The following is a 22,959-nucleotide window of genomic DNA, read 5'->3' as shown; positions in this document are numbered from 1 at the left end:
TGGAAACGCATGCTTGTTTACACAGACAGACACACACACACGCCTACTCTTGCACGCATGCACAAAACCACACACACACACACACACATACACACACGCACACGCACACACACAAACAAAATCACAAACACACATACACAGACACACACAACCTATTGTGTGTGGCAACTTTTTTGCCAATAATTTTGGCAATACCAAAATGACGAAATCTTTCATCTAATGAATAACTGGGATGTGTCCTATAAAGGTGAGCGAGACTCTGGATGTGCACAGACCTATAATTTCCAGAATCAGAATCTACACACTTCACACACTACCACGATGAGAGCTATAGTAGTTCCACTGATAGTGCAGCTCTGTCTGTTAGGCCCACCACAGGTGCAAGGTGAAATCACTTCTGATGACCTCTGGACTGCGCTGAGAGCTCCGGGAGACGAGGCGAAGCAGATGAGCGTGGAGCTGAGCCTCGCTAAAGCTGAACTACAACACATCAAGAACCAGGTGGTCCAACTGAAAGAGGAGAACTCAGGTATTCACAGAAACAATCCTGCAAATATCTGTTTCAGGAGTTCAAAAGACAACACCAACAACTGGAAACATTTAAGGAAGTTTACTGGAATGATGAACGGAATAAATGATTGACAATAATGATAATTATTTTATTTTATTTTACAATTATTATTTTTTATTTTTTTTATTTTATTGTTTCTTTTAATTCTGTTCTCATTGTGTTTACATGATTTATGATTTTGCTACATTGATTTTTATAAATGCTATAGACATAAAATGACATTGGCATTGACAATAATGATTTGAACAGAATGAATGGTTGACAATAGCAAAGTGAATGGCAGGATTAACTACATGAATGAATGAATGAATGAATGAATGAATGAATGAATGAATGAATGAATGAATGAATGAATGGGCTGAGGTTGTGTATCCAGACATGAGGCACTAAGGGTGTGGCAGGTGAGTGCTTCGGGTTATAATTGAGAAGATTAATGAGAAATAACTGTCTGTCATTCCAGCTGTAGTGAGCAGACTAACGGCCATTGAGAGTGAAGTGCAGAGACTGAAGGAGAATGCAGGTGAATGAGTCTGATGGCATGAAGACAATATTAAGAAAACGTGATTTCAATTCAGAACGTGGCAATGTATTAGTCTGCCTTATGAACCCTGATTTATCTCGGAACACAGACAGACCCCAGGTGGCATTTTCAGCCTCGCTGGGAATCACTGGTCATCATGGCCCTTTCAACATCATCACCACTGTGGTCTACAAAAACATCTTCACAAACATTGGCAACCACTACAACACTGTTACAGGTATTCTTCTCAGAAGTCTTTAGCATGGTCTTCTTTCATTAATTCACTGTCTATTTTTGCAGGGACAGCACACAATTAATAGGTACTGTAATCGCACCAGAGTTAGCTAGCGGCTAACTATCAGTTGTGCCTAGGAAGGTAGTCTGCACAACTACACACGACTACCTCTAAGATATTTACAGAACACACCAAACACAGAACTATAAAGTTATTACTCATCTCTCGCTATAGTTTTAGAGTTTATATGGGCTAGTTGATGTCCTGATGCATCAAAAATGATATTCAATATCATTATTACTTTACAATAACAGATTCAGTCTGTAATGTGAGGTGTTCTACATGCTGGGTCTCATAAAGTGACGAACTGAATTGAACTAAGGCATTTGCTCTGTTCTGCTCATATCCTTCCTCTAATACAGGTGTCTTCACAGCGCCACTGAAAGGCACCTATCACTTCAGCTTCACAATTGGTGATTTTCTCCGGTCAACAGCCATGGGCCTGACGTTGGTTAAGAATGGACAGAGTGTGATGCATGTTGGGGAGTGGGGCGATCATCAGCAGTATAGGTATGCATCCAATTCAGCCATAATAGAGCTGGAAGCAGGAGATGTTGTTTTTATGCAACTACCAAAAGACTACAGACTTTATGACGACTTGCATAACCGCAATACTTTCAGTGGCTTTCTGCTTTACCCAATGTGAGGGGTGTACAGTAACCTGGTAGTTTATAAATGTGAGGGGTGTACAGTAACCTGGTAGTTTATAAATGTGAGGGGAGTACAGTAACCTGGTAGTTTATAAATGTGAGGGGAGTACAGTAACCTGGTAGTTTATAAATGTGAGGGGGGTACAGTAACCTGGTAGTTTTTAAATGTGAGGGGGGTACAGTAACCTGGTTGCTTATAAAGATGAACCTTCCTGAAATGTGCAGTCTTTGAATCCCATAAAATGTGCATTCTCAAACACTTGACTTCTTCTGTGACAGTATCTCACTCGGGAAATAACATAGTCAACACAGGCATGTGTGCACACTCACTCACTCACACACACACACACACACACACACACACACACACACACACACACACACACTCACGCACACTCACGCACACACACACACACACACACACACACACACACACACACACACACACACACACACACACACACACACACACACTCACGCACACTCACGCACACACACACACACACACACACACACACACACACACACACACACACACACACACTCACTCACTCATACACACACACACACACACACACACACAGTGCATACATGCACACATTCTTGCTCTATGGCCACTAGGGGGCACTATAAGTTCATAATTATGTAGCTGACTGTCCTCTGAGACATCTAATCTTCCTACATACATACTACACATGGCTATCCACTAGGACACTGCAATCAGCCCAGATGACAGAATTTACACATTTTAAATTATAAGCATTCTCTCATGCCTACTTTAGTCATGATAAAAGCTCAAATATACGTATTTCAATAGTATTCATTCAAAAGAAGGAAACACACAAAAGAGTTAATATCATTGACGTACATTGTTTGTTTTAACATAATGTTTATGATTTACAAGTTGGAAAGAATGGTTCTTCTCATTTTCATTTTAAACAAGACATTTTAATGACATTGTAACACTGCTTAGCCTACTGTCGCCTCACAGTAAGAAGGTCTCCGGGCCTTTCTGTGCGGAGTTTGCATGTTCTTCCCATGTTTGCAAGGGTTTCCTCCCAAAAGGGCCCAATACGAAAAACATGCGGAAGAATAGATGCTTTTCAGTCCGCTGCTTGACCAGGACTTGGACTGAGCACTTGGACTTGGTTCCTGGGCACCATGAACGATATGGCTGCCCTCTGTTCTTGACTGCCCCTGGAGGAGAACAGCTTTTGGGATGGGATAAAATGCTGGGAACAATTTCCGGCGGCCCCTGAAAGTTGCATGTGTGTGCTGTGTGCCGTGTTGCTGCTCACGATATGTAATGTGTGTGTCACTGTGTGGTGGAATAAACACCCTCCGTCGGGTACTGTATCTTTTTTTGTGCACTTATATCAGTCATTATCCTTTCAACGGATGCAGAGAAGCAACTGGAGTGACAATGCCCTTTGAGATCAATCTTCAACTCACTCACTTTCACGGCTCCATCTTATCAAACCATATTTCAAAAAATAGTAGGCCTAAGCATTACTTTTTTCTGTTTCAAAACTAGAGATTCACAAATAAATTCGAACAAATGTATTCTTCCAGTCCAGATCTATTTTTAGAGAACAATTTATTGTTTCATTTTTCATTTTTAACATGATTTTGCTCATTTTAAAGTTTACCAAATAATTTGTAAAAATCCAGACCTGCAGTTACACCAAACAGACACCAGATGTGCGCAAGTGAGCAGCTCCTAAACCCCTCCCCCTTAGCCCTCCCCCTCTGCTGTGCCCTCCCATTTCCCGTCAGAGCCCGCCCTCGCTGCGCGCCCCCCTCTCCCTGGCCCCACCCGGCCATCTGCCAGAGAGGCAGACATTTCCTGTTTCCCAGCTGCTGCTCGCCTCTCTCCATTTTCTCCCTGCTTTTCTCCAGCAAACAGGAAGAATGAAAAGAGTCTTTCAGTGAGTCAGCCCCTCCCCCCCACCGTTTCTTTGTGCTGTCACCCCTGGCAACCAGCCTTCTCCCCCCCAACACGCACGCACGCACTTTGTTATTGTTTGGTGGAGTTTAAAGGGTTTTTTAAAGTTTAAAGGGACTGAGGAGCAGTGATTCGGACTCAGGCTTTGTCATTATGAGAGGATGAGTAAGCATTCCCTGAGATTCACATACATCTGAGAGGGATAGCTTCAGGAGTGCAAAATAATGTCAAATGATATTCTTTCTACTCTTAAGCATACAATATATATATATATATAGCTGGTCATCCAGGCAAGCAGTAAATTCAATTCATATGTAAACTCTGGTAAGTTTGATCTGGGTTGATCATTGTTTCAACGTGGCTAACTATTAACAGATACACATCCCCTGAATTACACAGGAATGCAATGTACCAGTCCCCTGTGTCTGTTCCATGAAGGAATACTTTGTTAATGCTTAACTTGCACACAAAAAAAGCCAGAACTCTGTAGAATAGTTCTGCAAACCAGTAGAGGGCGACGTTGAGTCATGTCTGTCTGCTTTGTGAACAATGGAGTTGAGAACATGTGGCCTACACAGTCACAGAGAAAGCACAGCTCACATGAGAGAATAGAAGTGGTTGGATTTATGGTGATGGAAGAAAGGCCACCGGAGAGCTCACTGGGGAGTGTGTGTGCGCAGAGGACATGTGGAGATGTCGCTAAACACACACGCAGCCTCATTGCAACACATTCATGTGGTCAGAAAATGCAAGTCAGTCCAGCCAACCCCCCCCCCCCCCCCCCCCCCCCCCACACCCACACACACACACACACGCACACACACCCCACCTCCTCCTCCTTCCCCCCCTATTCTCGTCCCTGGGCCAGCTGGCCCGGCAGGCTCACTGATTCAGGCCTTTTAAGGAAACAAGCAAGGACACCGCGATGGAGGGAGGGAGGAGGGAACAGAGAAGTTGTTTTGGAATATTGAATATGTGAGTGTATGGTGACTGAGTTATTGTTTAAACTGGCAACACTGCTGTGTGTGTGTGTGTGTTTCCCACAGTTCCCCTGCTGCTCTGATAAAACCAGAAGAACTAGTTATGAAAGAGCGGTTTGCTTCGTAGTATTTCACACGCTGGGGCACGCAGAGATGTCACGGCCGTGATTCGGATTATTCTTTTTTTATCAGCCGTGTTCTGGACCGTGGGTCACTCATTATGAGCTAGACTCACAAAGAGCCCGTTCAGAGTGTGTGAGAGGTGAAGATCAGCTGAGAGGCTATCACGCGTTCCTGGGTTTCTGTCTGAATCTCTGCTCTGTGATTAATGACTGCTAGAAAACAGCCCTCAGCAAGTTTCTGAGAAGCTCCTCTGTGTCCGTCTCTGCCTCTGTGTCAGTACCACAAACAGACAGTAGGGGGTAATATTCACCCACAAATGAGTCTTTGAATCAGTAAGAAAAAACATTGCAGAGATTTTAATGTTCTCACACCGAGCTCATGTCAGGAGAAATCATTTAGTTTGATTTGTTTGACAGACTAGAAAGTACAACACACACGCGCAGACACACACGCACACACACACTCCGGCTACTCTCACACAGCAGACACACTGATTGAGGCGAGGGTGGGGGATGGGTTTAAAGGGCCCCTGCTCTTGGACACAGCGTGTTGGATCAGTGAGATCTCCCATCTGGCTTTGCTCTCTCCCGGCATGCGTGTCTACAGCCGGCTTTCTCACCATTCATCCCTACTGCAGGACCGAGGTCTTAGCGCACTAGTGAGGCTTCATCTGGGTTGATTCCTGATTGAATGGTCAGTTTACAAACATGCGCACACACACACACACACACACACACACACACACACACTAATAAGACAAGTCTCTGGGCTCTCTCTCTCCAAGGTCAGGTCAGGCATCAGTCACATGGTAGCTTGACAGAGCCTGAGGGCTTGACCTCCATTCTGATAGGATGCCGTCATATACAGTACCACAAACATGTGACACTAGCACACACAGCAGCCCCTCCCCTCCCCAGCAGTGACACGCCAGTCCTGTTTGAACAGGACAGACAAAACATTTTATAAGAGGAAAACAACATATTTACTCAAACTTATAACATATTGGGATGACTAAAGTGTTGCTGAAAAAACTGGGGCTTATTAAACAGGACATTCAAATAGTATCAGAGTAACCGTGAAGAAGCAGGGGTGACGGACTAGGACTACCAGCTGCCAGAGTGACCCCACACACAAAAACAACCTTTCAACCAAGTGCATTTGTGTGTGTGTGTGTGTGTGTGTGTGTGTTTGTGTGGAGTCATGTTCCACCTCCTAACGGCCAATCATAAGACAGGGCCCAACAATAGATTTTCATCCTGTTCCTCTCTCACGCATCATCCTCTTCCTGCTTCCTTTCGCTCTACCACACACACACACACACACACACACACACACACACACACACACACACACACACTTACACAAACAGCCTTTTCACTATTTTCTTGTGACACAAACATCATTGTGACATCTAGCACAACTCTTTTATTAAAATAGCAATCAATACAAGAACAGACTTAATGACATCTTCCATGCTCTGTCTCTGTGACCATGGGAACATCATTACAGTGAGATAAACACCACGTTGACTCCATAGAAGAATGCCAAGGACAAGGACAAGGCCACGCTTGTCCCCATGGATAACAAAGACTGAGTTTATCAGCCAGCCTATACCACAGAAGTCTGACTCTTGTAATGAAGGAGATCATTCTCACACTCACATCCTTTTCAGATACACATTTCAATGCACGCATTCATACAGAACACACCCTTCCAGCTCTTCAGTTGGGGGAGTGCATCATGATTTGCATCCCAGATGGGGCACTTTGTCTACATGCAAAGCATTTAGCAATATTGGCTTATGCCCACAAACAGTCTTTTGTCTGTGCATTTGTGTCTGTTTGGGTACGTGTAGGCTTGTTATTCATTCGGTGCCATGCCTGGGTGTTATTCGGAGCCTGTGTGGTTTAGAGGCTGGGCTCTGGCCTGGTCTCTCAGATAACCAGATGGGGGAGCTCCAAGTCCACAGTACAGCTCTGTCCTCGCACGCTGGACTCCGGCATGCTGGGGGAATGGCTTTGAAATAAGCACATTATCAGCTGTCTCATTCCACACAGTTTGAGGTCAAATACAAGCTTGCTACACTAGCCAGCCTTTGCATTTCACACGATAGAGAACTTCTGTAGATATGTAAACAAACGCAGCACCACTAACCCCAGCAGGGTATTGGGGAGTGTGTATCATCTCTGAGGCTCTAAGGCTGTGAGAGGGGTTAGTGTAAAGAGGGAAGCAAAGAGAAAGAGAGAGAGGGAGGGAGAGAGAGGAAGGAAGGGAAAGAAAGAAAGAAAGAGAGGGAGAAGGAAAAGCCTCTTATCGTATGAGCCGGGGGTCCGGGGATGTCGATACTTGGGGGGTCTCTGTGATTGCAGGCCTGTTATTACTGGGGCCTCTGGTGGGCCAGACTGGGAAGTAAACACAAGGGTGTGTTCAGTCTGCTCACGCTCTCATTCACCACGCATGCACGTTGGGACAGAATTATAATAGCTGCCTCCAGAGTTTTAACCCTGGGCCTGGGAGGGAGTGAAACAAGGGTCATTTCTGTAAAATCACTTTAGAGAGTACATGGTGGAAACTTTATAGCCTGATGAGAAAAGTTAGATCGAGTTTGGGAATAGAGGGAGTTGGACAAATATGAGTAAGAGGAGGAGGGGTTATAATCCTGGAACTGGAATTGACTGGTGAAGATACAAGCTGATAATGAGCCAGAGAGAGACTGACAGATTGAGATAGAGAGATAGAGAGAGAGAGAGAGAGAGAGAGACAGAGAGAGAGAGAGAGAGAGAGAGAGAGAGAGAGGTTATTCCATTGCAGCCAGTTGCAATCCTGTAGCACACAGACTCTGAGGGGGCTCGCTCCAGTTGGGCTCGGGTTTCACTGTGTTGCACATCTGTTTTTAATCAGACTGCTGCTCAGAGTCTCCCCTGCGGTTTCCAGTTCCAGGAGGCCTGTTTGCCTGTGTGTCTGTCTGCCTGTCTGTGTGTCTGTCTGTCTGTCTGTCTGTCTGTCTGTCTGTCTGTCTGTCTGTCTGTCTGTCTGTCTGTCTGTCTGTCTGTCTGCCTGTCTGTGTGCGTGTCTGTCTGTGTAGGAGAGAGAGAATTAAAGAGACGCTACTTGTTGAGGAGTTAAAACAAGAGTTATGGACTGTTATTATTTTACACATTTTTCAGTCTCTCCAGGACCCCGTTTCCCATCCACCCCACTCACACACATTTCTAATGTTCATGTCATCTGATACTCTCTCCCCTGGCCGGCGTCCTGGAAAAGAGAGAGAAGAACAGGCAGGAGACAGACAGGGCATCGTTTTCTTAGAGGTGGAGCCATGCAGGCTTTTGACAGGGGTAGAACGTTGCTCAGGAGGTAGAGCGGCCGGCTGGGGATCAGAAGGTCCCCGGTTCAATCCCAACTCCTGGCAGTGCGCCGAAGTGTCCTTGAGCAAGGCACTGAACCCCAAATTGCTCACAAGTGGCGCGGTGGCGCAGTACTTAGCACTGTCGCCTCACAGTAAGAAGGTCCTGGGTATCTCCGGGCCTTTCCGTGCGGAGTTTGCATGTTCTTACCGTGTTCGCAAGGGTTTCCTCCCAAGAACCTAATACGTGCAGAAGAACAGATGACACTTCTGGACTCTTCAGTCCTGTCCCTGAACAGGGCTTGGAATGAGTTCTTGGGACTTGGTTCCCAGGCGCCACTGATGAGCTTGCCTGCTGCCCATGGAGGACGACAGTTTGGATGGGAAAATGCAGAGGACAAATTTAATCGGTGACCACTTCATCATGTTTGTGTGTTCTGTGTCGCTGCCCACTGCACATGTGCTGTGTGTGTCACAAGGCTGTATGATTAGTAATAAAGAAAGTCGCTATGTTTGTTTGTGGGATAACATGACTCCAGATAGACAGTGAATGATCTTCATCATCATCTTCATTTTCAGTGCGAGATATAGCACCTGCTTTCCTGAGTTGTGCACAGTAACCAGACAGGCAGTTGGTGTGTTTTTGTCATAACACAGCTGTCATTGTGAATCTCATACTCATACGCATCTCAGCATCACCCACAGACCTGTAACCTGCAGGGCACTGCGCTGTACAGCAGGGAGCACTGTTACACACATGAAGGTCTGGCATCAGGGTGCCCATGAGCAGGCGTGTGACGCTCAACTGATGATTTAAAGGGATAGCAAAGATTTCTCCGTCTGACACATGTGGGTCAAGTGCAGTTGCTGTCTCTGGCCTGCATGAGTCAGTGTTGCTGGAGAGTGGGGCTCAGACTGACTGGGATTACACAGCACCATGGTTCTACTCTCCTCAGCCAGGTGGTGCTGGAGTCATGGGAGAAGAGGCGGGAGCTGTCTCACAGTCACACTGACCCAGATCATCCCTCCATGATGGAACAGAGCTGTATGTTGGCTGGGGGGCTCTTCAGCGGAGAATTGGAATCAGGTGAGGGTTTTGAGCATCCTGCAGCCTCCTACCCTTCATTCATCATAAAAGCACTCTCACAACAGTACAGGATGAATCATAAATATTGGGATATATTCAATCAAGTTTCAGATATCAGGACAATGCTGTTGATCATATTTCTTGGACCCACACACACACAAAAACAATCCAATCAGGGAAATAATTCAATTTCTCAATTTTAATGTGATCTTGAATGCAGTACACTGCTGTTTGAAGATGTACTGTATAACTGCAGTTCCATTGTTGAGCCATAGTGTGGCATAGATGGGCCACGGGCTTGTGTGCCATTCTGACAGAGACCTTCATGGAGCCTCAGAGAGGAGGATGTGAGAGACAGAGGGAGCAGAGGTCAAGGGTCAGAGGGCCTCTCGCAGAAATGGATATAGAGAATTAACCTAAAATGTATTGGACAAGAGACGAATCATGAAATTGATTGAAACCACAAAAATGCGTATTTCCAAATCACACCTTTTTATATTGTTTATTTTATAATATTGTATTACAAACATACACTCACAGCGTGCGTATGTTTAATATAAATGCATAAATGCATGGGCACATGCACATGGGTGTGTGCACGTATCCTAGGAAAACAGAAGTATCCAATTCCCTTCTTATCTATCTTATCATTTGTTGTGTTTACTGGCTGGATGAGCATATCCACCACAAACTAAAGTAAAAAGACTGTGTGTGTGTGTGTGTATGTGCGTGTTCGTGTGTGTGTGTGTGTGTGTGTGTGTGTATAACCCATCTTATCTGCATCCCCAGCTACTCAGAGGCTCAGAGTTACTGGGAGTAGATCAGATAAAGGTTCCAGACCACTTAGTGCAGATAGTCCCTGTGGGAGGTGAACAGCATCAGAGGGAGTATTCCAGCCATGTCAATGGACACCCTGGTTTCACTGTTTGACTATATGGACGCTGCTGATTACGGATAAGATCCGGACTGGACCAGGATCAGACCTGGGTTCTAATACAATTTGAAATCCTTTCAATTATTTACAGTATCTGATTGGCACCTGTCTGGCACAATGGAATCCACAGGGTGCTCCCCAAAGCTGCTCCCCAGACAGTCCAGACTAAAATGTAATCATTCAAATGATTTCAAATTGTATTTTGACCGAACTCTGACCAGGAGCAGTGACGAGTGAATCACCGGGACCTACTACTCTGGAGCCACAGCCTCTTTCATTTCCCTGCACTGACAAGAAAGACAGGATTTGACAGTAACTGGCCTGCTAGAGTAACAGAGGAATGTTTACTGTGTGAGATGATCGAACCATGACAGCTTCATCGAAGCAAATAACTTTTTGTGGTGATGACAAAGCTGAGGTCACGGTAATGAGGCTGCCCAATATGTATCATGCCACAACCTGAGGGACAGTGAGTGACCTAGATATACACAGCACACTCATATATCACACACAAACACACATTTGTCGGTGGACAATAAAGTTATATTCTATTCTATTGTATTCTAATATACATATACATATTGTGATTATTATTATTATTATTAGGTATTCACAGCATAGCTGAGTGAATTGTGTGTTGTTTGTGATTCCCTATTATTAGTGTGATTGCAGAATGCATATCCACTCTTGTTCTTCTGCATACTTATTATTAGTGTGATTGCAGAATGCAAATCACACTCTTGTTCTTCTGCATACTGCTAACTTTGAATTCATACCCTTTCTGGTCGTCGCTGCGCCTACAGTTTTTAAGCTAAATGGACATATTCTACATCAAAATCGTCAGCGTGTTCCCATGATTCCTACGATGTCAATATCTAAGCTGTACCATTTATACTTTTTGTGCTAGAGCTGTCCGAAGCCGACCATGCCTCCCATTGGAGTGAATGATGGTAGTACAATGGAGTGAGCAGTTTTGAACTATGACATCTTTAAGCCAAACACCACGTCATAATTATCATCACCTGAGCAACAGAAAAAAACAAAGGGGGCGTTTGGCTTGAGAATCGTTGGGACTCTGCTCGATAATCACACATGATTGACAACAGTTGAAAAGTTCTCGTCTCCAGCAACTCAGCGCTCGGTCAGAGCAGACCGTTTAGGTTAGAGCAGACCGTTTAGGTTAGAGCAGACCGTTTGGGTTAGAGCAGACCGTTTAGGTTAGAGCAGACCGTTTCGGTTAGAGCAGACCGTTTCGGTTAGAGCAGACCGTTTAGGTTAGAGCAGACCGTTTAGGTTAGAGCAGACCGTTTAGGTTAGAGCAGACCGTTTAGGTTAGAGCAGACCGTTTAGGTCAGAGCAGACCGTTTAGGTCAGAGCAGACCGTTTAGGTTAGAGCAGACCGTTTGGTTTTAAAAACCGCTCAGCGCTCAGAGTGAGCGCGTGCAGCTACTCTTTAGACTAGGGCGGTTGCAATCACGAGACCAAATGTTTTTTCGGTTGGGACCTTTCGCGGCCAGCTTGGTACAGTAGAGATGAAGAAACGTCATGGATTTCGCCAAGACAAATGAAGGAATCATAATTAAAGTCATGAGGCTTACAACTTGACGGGTAAGTTCAATTATCTAAATTAGCAAACTGTCGATGATAGCTAACATTAACCAGCCGAATCTAGCTACGCCTAGCTAACTTCCAGTATCTATCCAATGTTAGTGCTAGCTACAAGATTATGTTAATTATAACACTATTAGCTAGTCGAGGTAAAATAACGTTAGTTTGTGTTAATCATAAATGTTTAGACAGTCGGCCGAATTGGCAGCTACCTAGCTAACGTTATCATTAGCTAAGGTGACTGTAGCTAACGTTAGCCAAGCTAGCTAAACTGCAGCCAACTTAATGTATCGCCCTCAACCAAACCTCCATGCAGGCATGTGTTGGAGTCAAGTTCTGTTTGACAAATAAATACTTATTTTCCTTCCTGTCCTATCTCTACGTACAAGAGTTCCAGGTTCAATCATCAGCCATGGAACCTTCAGCCATGGCAGTCCAGTGGACAGTCATCCTGAAAGGCTTTTTGCATCCCAGAAGAAAGATTAGAAGGTATGGGATCTGATTGATCAAGGATATTGATTTATCCTTAATGTCTAATAATTTCCATGGCATAAAATAAAAACAAAAACTTGAATGACTTTATATATATTGAACAACTATATATGTCTCTGTTTCAATGTGTTTTTTTGCCAGCTTGGTTGATGCTGAGATGTGTGTAGCGTCTGCCCTCATTTCCATGGGTCAGGTAGGCTACTTGGTAAAACCAATTCTGTTCATCTCCTCCTCATTACCCTCCTGGTGGGCTCAGGTTTTGTGCTGAATGGCTACATTCTCCAGAGCTGCCTAGCTAATAAGACAAGGATGATGATGATCAATCAATCAAATCAATCAAAGCCTTATTTGTATAGCGCATTTCATACCCAGAGGCAACACAATGCGCTTTACAGAGAACAAGGGAGGTGGGCATACGTCCCATCCCTACATATTACAGAGGGAAGCAAATGAATGATGATGATGATTGTGACAATATGTCTGCAAATGAATATTGACAGATTAATTTGTTCATTTGGTGTTGGTCATTAGGACAATGCAGCACCAACTAAACAGGCAGTGAGGTCTTGGTGCTTAACGCATCATCCCTTTGACATTGTACTTAATATGCATGCACTCTAAGGCTGTGCACACTGCGGATATTTTATGTAGCGGATAAGTTACCCAAAGCGGATTTTGTATTGAAAAAGAGATGTGGCTCTCGCGAAGTGTATTTCATGTCCATAACAACATTCTTGACTCTACCCAAGTTCGATAGGCTACATTGTACCTTACGTTTTATCTTGTAACCAACCGTTACATTATTTACTTGCACTTCGCAACTTTTTGGCTTTTACTGTCATGTCAAAAAGTAGAAAGATTGCTCTGGCTGTAGCCTATTTAGAGGCAGAAGAGTTGGTCGGACTCGACTATGGGTTCACGATATCCTCCGTGCCTGCTATCCCACCTCTGTCATGATTGGTCGTCTGATAAAAATACGCTCCACGTCATAGCGGATTTCTCAACTATTTTCAACTTCAGAAAATACCCATAGTGTGCACGCAGCCTAAGGGTCAATAAGCAGAATTGAACATGGTTGCCACTCAATGGCAACACCATGCAAACAGGAAGTGATGTCTAATTGCATAATGCATCATCTCTTTGACTTACTGGTCTGGACTACACAGATCTTGAGTGAACTGCGTTGCCATGTACTTTTGTCTTTTGCTTTCTTACATCCATTTTGATAATGGTCGGTTCTTCTTTTCATGCTTTTATTACTAATTCAAATACAATGTTATTTTAATCTATATATAGTCATGCATTAATAGTAGCCTACTAATAAGACAAGGATGCCTTAGGTATCCTTGTCACAATCATCATCATCATCATCATCCTTGTCTTATTAGCTAGGTTAATAGGTACTATTAAAGCTATAAATTACTATGCATGCTTTCAGCAATCACACATTTTCTTCAGAAAATGTAAATGGTACCATTCCAGTCATTATTCTGACATTTTGAACAGAAGTGGCTGTTCCGATTGGTCAAACGTTTTCAAATTTGTCACACACATCACCCACCCTGGTAAGTAAGTCTCCAATATATATTACATCGATTGGCCAGGTGGTGGCGCTATAGGAACCGTTCTAATTCATGAAATTTGAACGGTAAATGGACTGCACTTATATAGCGCTTTTCCACCTTAGCGGCACTCAAAGCGCTGTACAATGGCCTCTCATTCACCCATTCACAAACACACTCACACACCAATGGCGGTAGCTGCCATGCAAGGTGCTAACCAGCTCATTGGGAGCAATTTGGGGTTGGGTGTCTTGCTCAAGGACACTTTGACATGTGGACAGTCGGAGATGGGATTCGAACCACTGACGCTTCGATCATTGAACGACCCGCTCTACCAACTGAGCTACAGCCGCCCCCCAGATATACCCACGGGTATCTCATGCCCCCTATGACTTAGAAACTTGAAATTTTGCACTTGAAATTTTAGAAACGTCTTTAGAAACTAAATAGCTTCCTCACTTGCTCCAGCACGCATGCGCAGAGCGTGCTGGAGCAAGTGGGGAAGCTATTTCGTTTTTAAAGACGTTTCTAAAGATCATATTACAGAGGCATGTGAAAAACCACAACAGGCCTACGCTCTATGTAAGCACAACTAGCGATTCATAAAGACAGATTGATGAAAACAACCGTTTCGCGGCAGAAAATCTATTTTTTAGAAGCTGTATTCTCAGTGCCCCGTCCGCTGCCATTACATGGATATACTTGGCTCGCGCTGGATTTTAAATTTCTTCTACAGGCCTCCGAATTACACGAAAGTTATCTCGGTGAGTGAAACGTCTTATAATATGCCGTAAATAAGGTCCAGGTTGTCAAAAACGAGCATTCTCCTTTAAGGTTTTAGCCCAAGATTAACTTCAAACACACACCCCAAGTGAATGAGACGCCAGTCGGCTCCACGTGTTCCACAGACAGAGACACCTCTTGGATTGAGCAGATGTCTCTGGCAGCAATCCCAATGTGAGTGTGAGTGTGTGTGTGTGTGTGTGTTTGTGGGGAGTGTTTAGCTGTCATGAAAATACAAAGCAGCGGCAACAGGCTTCTCTGAAAGGAGGCTAATTCATCCCACACTTCAAAACCCACCCTGACAAAGAACACTTTGGTTTTTACAAAGAGACTGTGACAGACAGTCCCAGCCCCCAGCTCCTACCCCTGGCCGCCAAACCCGAGCCCCCTCTGGCCCCAGCTTCTACCCCCAGCATTCCCTTGTGGTGAGTCTTTGAGTAGGAACAATGGGGAAACGTGTGGTGCCTGCTAAAGAATGCCGCTCCTGCTGATGGAATTAAGGCAGAGGGCCTGGCAGGCCTCACGCATCCTCAAACGTCATGCTGCCTCAAACAGCCACACTTGTTTGAGCCACACTTGTTTGAGAAGAACATCCAACACAACAAAGGATCCATCTGCAGGGCTGCGTCCCATTAGTCCAAAAGTACCACCTCCACTCCATCACTACGGACTCCTCGCTCGTTTCTGCCGGGTGCTCAAAATAGCCGAATGCCCCACCCCACACACAATATAAGCCTTCTGCCATACCCTAGCCTACATGACTTGTTGCTATATGGATTTGCAAAAAGTAGTCAAACGCATGCATTTCAGCACCAGTGTTTTCCACAGGTCTGAAATATATGTGTGGTGGTAGTGGCATCTGGTGGGACATATTAAGCGGGGGTCTCCCCCAGGAAATTTTGATCATGCTTGTACCACCAGTGGTCAGTGGTTTATTCTCCTGAGCCGATGAACGAGCTCCTGACGCTGTTAAAACGTGTGCTATAGCAGAGGCCACACCAACTGAACCGCCAGTCCCGTGGGGGAAACAGGAACAGGGCCAAGGCTTCGAGGCCATGTGAGGTGTGTGGGGATACTGAACATGATACTCGCTTTCACTGCAGAGCCAGTCACCTCTGTTTCTTCTGCTTCAGCTCTGGCCGTGGATGTGGGCAGTGCCCCAAGGCAGGAGCTGTACAACCTTCTAGTGGAGTGGTTGTAGCCCTTGCTGGCCAGCACCAGGAAAACTAGTAGGCCCACATGAAGAGGGGGCAAGTGCTGGGCCATTAGAAGAGCCCCCTTCTGAGAGAGATGTTAGTGGTTGTGCTGGGAGGAGGGAGGAGAATGGAGTCGGAACATGGAGGTCACAGAGGGAGATGTCGACCTGGAATCTGTATATAAGAGTATCTTTGATGAGAAGATAGGCGAGAAAGTTCTGATGCAGAACACACACAGGCTCTCCCCTCATGATGATTTGTTCTATGTCAATGTTGTAATACTGTAGGAGGCAAAATGGAAGTGAGAGCTATGTTGGACAGTGGATCGATGGCTTGTACCCTGAGCTCTACTGTTTTGCCTGAGCTAGTATGCACAGGAGTGGTGAAGAACTCCTCATTGAGTCCTATAGAAGTGGTCTTGGTTAGTTGTGGCAGATTGAAGACGAGTCCTTTGGGAATGTGTGAGCTGAAGATGGAGGTGTATGACTGTACTGTCGCCGTGCCTACACTGGTGGTTAAGGGCCAGAGTGATGACCTCATCTTAGGCAGTAATCTCCTAAAGCACTTGATTCATGAGCTGAAGACCACTGGAGACTTCTGGAGGAAAGTGTCAACTCCTGTAGATACTAGTGAAGAGATCAAGCTCATCAGCATGATGGCTAATGTGGAGAGATGGAGAGACGGTGAAATACCTGACCAGGTTGGAACAGTGAGGTTGAAGACGGCTGTGGCTCTGGAGCCCATGCAGGAGCATTCCGTCTGTGGCAAGCTTCGGAACACTAGAGCTCTGTCAGCGACCATTGAGCTCAGCAGAATAAAGTCAGCACTGAAGTCAGTCATGGTAGGGAGGACCGTGGCCCTGTTGCGGCAGGATGGATGGCTCCCCATGAAAGTAATCAACCCTACTTGGAAAGTAATGGTATTGAGGAGGAACACTATTCTGGCTGATGTTTACCCCTGCATGGCATTAGAGGACTTGGACATTGACTGTTCCTGTGAGCCTGACAATACACTAGCAGCTTTGCAGCTACAGGTGCAGAGAACAGCCATCGTCCTCACTGATCGCCAAGATGACTTGAGTTTGACTGATGACAGTTGCAGCCGACCTGAAAATACTGACAGTCTTGACAATTCCTGCCAGTCCTGACAGTACACTGCATGGTATCTTATGTGACTTTGAGTTGACTGATATTAACATTGACTCTTGCCAGGTGTCTCCTGAGTATAAAGAGAAGTTTGTCCAGCTCATAGCAAAGTACCAGTCCATCTACTCCAGACATAAGCTGGACTGTGGAAAAGCTACTGGATGTGTACATCATATCCGTCTCAGTGACGAGAAGCCCTTCAGACTGCCATACTGTCGTATGTCAACTAATCACTGAGATGCTCAAGCTGACACTGGACAAGATGGAAAAGTGTGAAATCATACAGAAGTCAAGTAGTGAGTATGCTTCACCCCTCGTCCTGGTCTGGAGGAAAAATGGAGAGCTGAGACTATGCAGCGACTTCCATTGGCTTAATGCCCGCATTGTTAAAGGGCAATGCTCGTTTTTGACAACCTGGACCTTATTTACGACATATTATAAGAAGTTTGACTCACCCAGATCACTTTTGTGTAGTTCGGAGGCCTGTAGAAGAAATATAAAATCCAGCGCGAGCCAGTATATCCATGTAATGACGGTGATCGGGGCAACGGGAATGCAGTTTCTCAAAATCTATTTTCGGCCGCTAAACGGTTGTTTTCATCAATCAGATTGGATGAATCGACAGTTGAGATTCCTCAACGCGAGGCATTGTTTCGGTTTTCAAATACGGGGTCTTTAGCCGCTACGATCGGATTGTTGCTGACGAATGACGACGACAATATTCTCGGCACCAACAACGATCGTAGCGCAGAGAATGTGAGCCGGAGAATAGCCAGTCTGCGCGCTGGCCTGTGCGCATGCGTGCTGGAGCAAGTGGGGAAAGGCGTGTAAAGATCATATTACAGAGGCTAAAGACCCGGTATTTGAAAACCGAAACAATGCCTCGCGTTGAGGAATCTTCTTTTAGCGGCCGAAAATAGATTTTGAGAAACTGCATTCTCGGTGCCCCGATCACCGTCATTACATGGATATACTGGCTCGCGCTGGATTTTAAATTTCTTCTACAGGCCTCCGAACTACACAAAAGTGATCTCGGTGAGTCAAACTTCTTATAATATGTCGTAAATAAGGTCCAGGTTGTCAAAAACGAACATTGCCCTTTAAGGACGCCCACCCGCTCCCTCACCAGGCTAATGCTCTGTCCGCTCTGGATAGGAATGCATTCTTCTCCATGATGGACCTTACCTCCGTGTACTACAATGTGGAAGTCCATGAAGAAGAAAATACACAGCATTCACGTCGCCATTTGGACTGTATGAGTACAACCGACTGCCACAGGGCCTCTGTAACAGTCCCACGACTTTCATGGGAATGATACTGAATGTGTTTGGAGACCAGAACTTCCTCAGCTTGCTGAGCTACCTTGACAATGTCTTGGTATTTGCTCCCACTGAAGACTTGGCTATGGAGCGCCTCAAAATGGTCTTCCAGCGGCTGCCTGCACACAACCTGAAGCTGGCTCCATCAAAGTGGCACTTTCTACGGAGGTCTGTGAAGTTATTGGTGCGGAGGGTGAAGGTACTGACCCAAAGAAGGTCACTGCCATTACCAACGTGACTGAAGCTGACCTGATGGAGGATGGTACTGACATTCCCTCTCCAAAGAAGCTGAGGACGTTCCCCAGAATGGTGGTGTACTATCAGCAGTTCATCGAAGGTTGCTCAGCCATCACAAAACATTTGCTTGGAATGACAACTGGGCAAAAGGCCCCATGTGGGAAGGAGGAGAAGAGGCACACACCTGTCAGGAAGTTGACTGCAGCTTATTGGACGCCGGAGTGCAGGCTTGCCTTCTTGCAGCTCCAGCAGGCCTTGCTGGACAGTGTCTTGTTAGCCCACCCCGACTTCGACAAACCCTTCCTGTTCTCTGTGGATGCTTCTAGTAATGGTCTAGGGGCTGTGCCTCCCAAATCCAGGAGGGGGGTTTGACAGCAAGACCAAAAGCATTCGCAAGCAAGTCATTTAACTATGCGCAGTCTAGGTACCCAGCCCATAGGCTCGCATTTTTTGCCATGAAATGGGCCATCTGCAACAAGTTTGACCATTGGTTATGGGGGCAGTGGTTCACCATTTGGACTGACAATATTCCCTTGACATACACTCTGACTAAGGCTAAGCTAGATGCTTGTGAACATACAGTAAATGGGCTGCTAAACTTGCATGAAACCTTTGATTTCGACATCAAGTACATCCCTGGGCCAAAGAATGCGGTGACAGACGCCCTGAGCAGAGAGCCCTTTGTGCAACCCAGTGCACTCCATCGCCTGACAAGGGTTCCTATGAGTCGCTGCTAGCCGAAGCTAATGCTGTGCATACAGACCAGGTGCATGACGTGTTCCACTGGTCCAATCATCCCATCTAGACAGCCTCTGACACCAAGGGGGTGGCCTTTAACTGCCAGGCGACTGTTAACATCTCAGCTGGGTCGCTGTTTAAACGAGGTTGCTGCTGTCTTCGACTCTCACACTCCTTGGAAGCTGGAGGGTGTTCTCATGCACTACTGCTGCCTCAGCTCCCACAGGCTGTGATGCCAGCTGGACTACCTGATGTTGAAATCCTCATGCATTAACAACTGAGATGTGCACAGCATGACGACAGTGTGACCAGCAGATCACTCTTCTTTGTGGAGAGGGGACAATGACCTTCGAGGAGAGAACGTGCACATGAGTCTGGGGAATGCTCCACATTATCACTAATTGGGACAAGTTGACCATTAAGATGGGTGTGCTGTATCGTGTTTCCAAGAATGTGATCCCCAGGACGAAGACTTACCAGTATGTTGTCCCGGCGTCCCTGAGACTCAAGGTGCTGAAGCGTGTTCACGATGAGGCCATCCGGGATAACAGCGGACGCTATACCTTGCTAGACAGAGGTTCTGCTGGCATAATAGCCTAGAGAAGGATGTGAAGGAGTACATGAGGTGCTGCAGGCGGTGTGTGGTCAGCAAGACCCTGGATCTTGAGGCCAGAGCGGCTTTGGTGAACATAATCACGACTGAGCTCCTTGAGCTGGATTGGCTGCATTGACTTCTGGTCAGCTGAAGATGCATCGAACAAGTCCATGGACGTGCTCGTCATCACTGACCATTTCACTAAGTTGGCCCATGCCTTTTTATGTCCGATTGAATTTGTGTAGTAATTGAACATTTGAAATACTCCTGTTTTGAAATTATACCTACAGTATAGGTGTGTCAGTAATTACCCATTATATATTAGGCTATACTTTGCATGTATTTACCAGGTAAATGTTTAGTAATTGGGGGACTATGAAAGGAAGGGTTACCCAAAAAATGTTCAGAGTAATGCTGTGTTCACACCGGGCGCAAATTTTTCCTGCGGCGCGGCGAGTTTACATAGAGTCAATACAATTCGCGCGAACTGGTCGGTGGGCGGCACGGGCGGCGCGAATCGCTGAACTCGGCGGCGCGATGGCCAGGATTCGCCGCGCGCCGACATTCGCAAAAGTTCAATTTTTTTTTAACTTTCTGCGGCGGATCTGAGTGGCGACCCATTGATCCTGCGGCGAGATTGGGCGAACTGGACGGCGCAAATTTTCTACAGGTTTGTCCGAATGGGAGTATAATTTGATATTTTTTATATTTTATATTTTTTCCTTTGAACTGTTTTCCTTTCTCTCTCCTTCTGTGTAGTTTGGGAGTGCTTGTTTCCAGGGAAAACATCTCAAACTGACTTCAGATTAGGTCATTTCCACAGTCTTTAATTATTTTTCCTCTTCAGAGTAGCGAACTCTCACCTGAGGTTAGCGCTAATGGAATTGTGTGACTGCCAGCTCCTACAATAGAATCTTTGCTGTAGTCACCTTTTCCTTGACCTCAAAGAGACGGCCCTGGCCTGGGACGGGGAGAGGACTGAGGATGACACACTCTCAACACTGGCCTTTTACAAAAGGAAATAGTTCAGATCCTACACACTCACACACATACACACATGTACAGGCACAAAGCCATATTGTGCCTGCCTATAGTCTATAGTGTCAGCAGAGATAACTATCCTACACTCTAAAAAGAAAAGAGCACTACAAGCAAACTCATTTGTAGTCTCGGGGTGACAGACTTTCAAGATCTCTGCCTCTCCACGTTCAGAGACTGACTGACTCATTTGTAACAACAGAAGGACACGGAAAAAAGATTGTAGACAGAACCATACAATTTCAAATAGAACCCTTTTCAGCTCCATAAGTAGCTGTTTGGGACCCTGGCTCTTTCTGACTTGAAAATAGTTCATAGAACATTTTTTCAGTGGGATCTTCTATTGTTAGAAATGGTTCTATACAGCGCCCTTTGCCTGAGTGCAGCTCTCTCTCTGTCTTCATCCACTCCTCCACTTGGCTACAAGGCTTACTCTGATCCCTTGTCTCTCAGGGCAGAGGAGTCCATTAGAGGGCTTTGTTTGGGTCTAATAGCACTCTGAATGCTAAGGCTATATATATAGACAGTACCTATGTTCTCAATTCTCACACATGCAGGACACATACAATACATGCCCACCCAGAGCTGGGGAATGCCTGCAGTCTTCTGGACAGCCACTAGTGGGCATCCTACCATAAAGGGCCTTTCTTTGTGTCTCACAGTAGGTGGGTGATGATGTCTGTGGGACAAAGTCATACACATATTATAGGCCACTTTGTCCCCTGCACTCCCCCTCGTTCTCCCTTGCTTGTTATTGAATGTTGTCTGTGGATCAGAATAGTCTAGCGTGTGAGTGGATTTGATTGCCCGGACGTACACCTTATGTAGATGGGGGGAAATCTGCTTTCCATCAGTTTAACTGGAGCCGTCCTGTGATGGTGTTGGTGGACTGGGTGAGCTCTGGTCCCCCACCCCCCCCAAAAAAAAAGATGGTAAACCAGTCTAATGAAGGGCTTCCACCCCTGCAGGACTGACATCTGGCCTGGTGATATTCATCATGAAAGCACAACCCAGCATCCTCAAAGGAAGAGACACATGTGCTGCTACTCAACAGGACTGGCCTCATTAAAACCATTAAAAACACTCCAGATTCCCACACTATACATTCCCCCATCAGACTAATTGTTAACACTTCACTAATAATCCTAGATCCTGAAGGACAGAATTCTGAAGGACCCCAGCCTGCCGACTGTTCTCTTTGCTTTGGTCAGGGGTTATTTATTGTTATCCATATTTATAGCATGTACATAATACATCCACACCGGCACCTTATCTTTAGCTTTATAGTGTATTTAATTGTATTTCTTGTGTAGTTGGTAAATTCTGAATTGCAATTATAACTTTTGAGCACATTACGGAGCTGAACACTGTATGTTTGAATGTGACAAATAAAGATCTGAATCTGATACACACAAAAAACTGTATACTTACTCAATAATTTAATGGATAATTTAGCATAGCATTTGTTTAATGCAATACAGTTTACAATTAACATGATTGTCGGAACAAATGTACATACAGTACAAACACACTTGTATAGGCTTCTGCATACGTGTGTGTGTGCGTGCACTCTGTATCATCATCAATTCATGTTAGCCATGTTTGTGTGCACTAGCATGTGAATCGCTGTGGATGTTTCTTCATGGTCACACAAAGAACCCCTGGGATGACGTTAAAGACATGAGCCCCACCCTCTCAGAATCTCCCTGTGACCTACAGTACATAATCCGACATGGCTGCCGTGATGCCACAGCAGGCTAGGGGTGGGGACCCTGCTCTCCTCCTCTCTCCCTGT

The 22,959-nt window shown here is 45.5% G+C and overlaps 1 protein-coding gene across 1 annotated transcript; it reads left to right on the top strand.

The window, feature by feature from the left end:
• Positions 1 to 287: 287 nt before the first annotated feature.
• cbln17 (cerebellin 17) lies at positions 288 to 2,269 on the top strand. The gene is made up of 4 exons (XM_084450583.1): positions 288 to 529; positions 1,032 to 1,091; positions 1,201 to 1,329; positions 1,749 to 2,269. Exons 1-4 carry the CDS (start codon positions 322 to 324, stop codon positions 2,030 to 2,032), a joined length of 681 nt encoding a protein of 226 aa, XP_084306709.1. The 5' UTR covers positions 288 to 321; the 3' UTR covers positions 2,033 to 2,269.
• The last annotated feature ends 20,690 nt before the right edge of the window (positions 2,270 to 22,959 follow it).

This window comes from Borostomias antarcticus (genome assembly GCF_949987555.1).
Source record: "Borostomias antarcticus genome assembly, chromosome: 15".
In the NCBI taxonomy this organism is placed as follows: Eukaryota; Metazoa; Chordata; class Actinopteri; order Stomiiformes; family Stomiidae; genus Borostomias; species Borostomias antarcticus.
Note: the sequence above shows the minus strand (reverse complement) of the source record. Positions and strands in the feature narration are given on the sequence as shown.

Excerpts from the sequence above, each read along its gene's own strand:
- cbln17 (XM_084450583.1), top strand. The coding sequence starts at position 322 with ATGAGAGCTATAGTAGTTCCACTGATAGTGCAGCTCTGTCTGTTAGGC. Across the intron at positions 530-1,031 it reads ACTGAAAGAGGAGAACTCAG|CTGTAGTGAGCAGACTAACG; the intron begins GTATTCACAGAA and ends CTGTCATTCCAG. Across the intron at positions 1,330-1,748 it reads CCACTACAACACTGTTACAG|GTGTCTTCACAGCGCCACTG; the intron begins GTATTCTTCTCA and ends CCTCTAATACAG.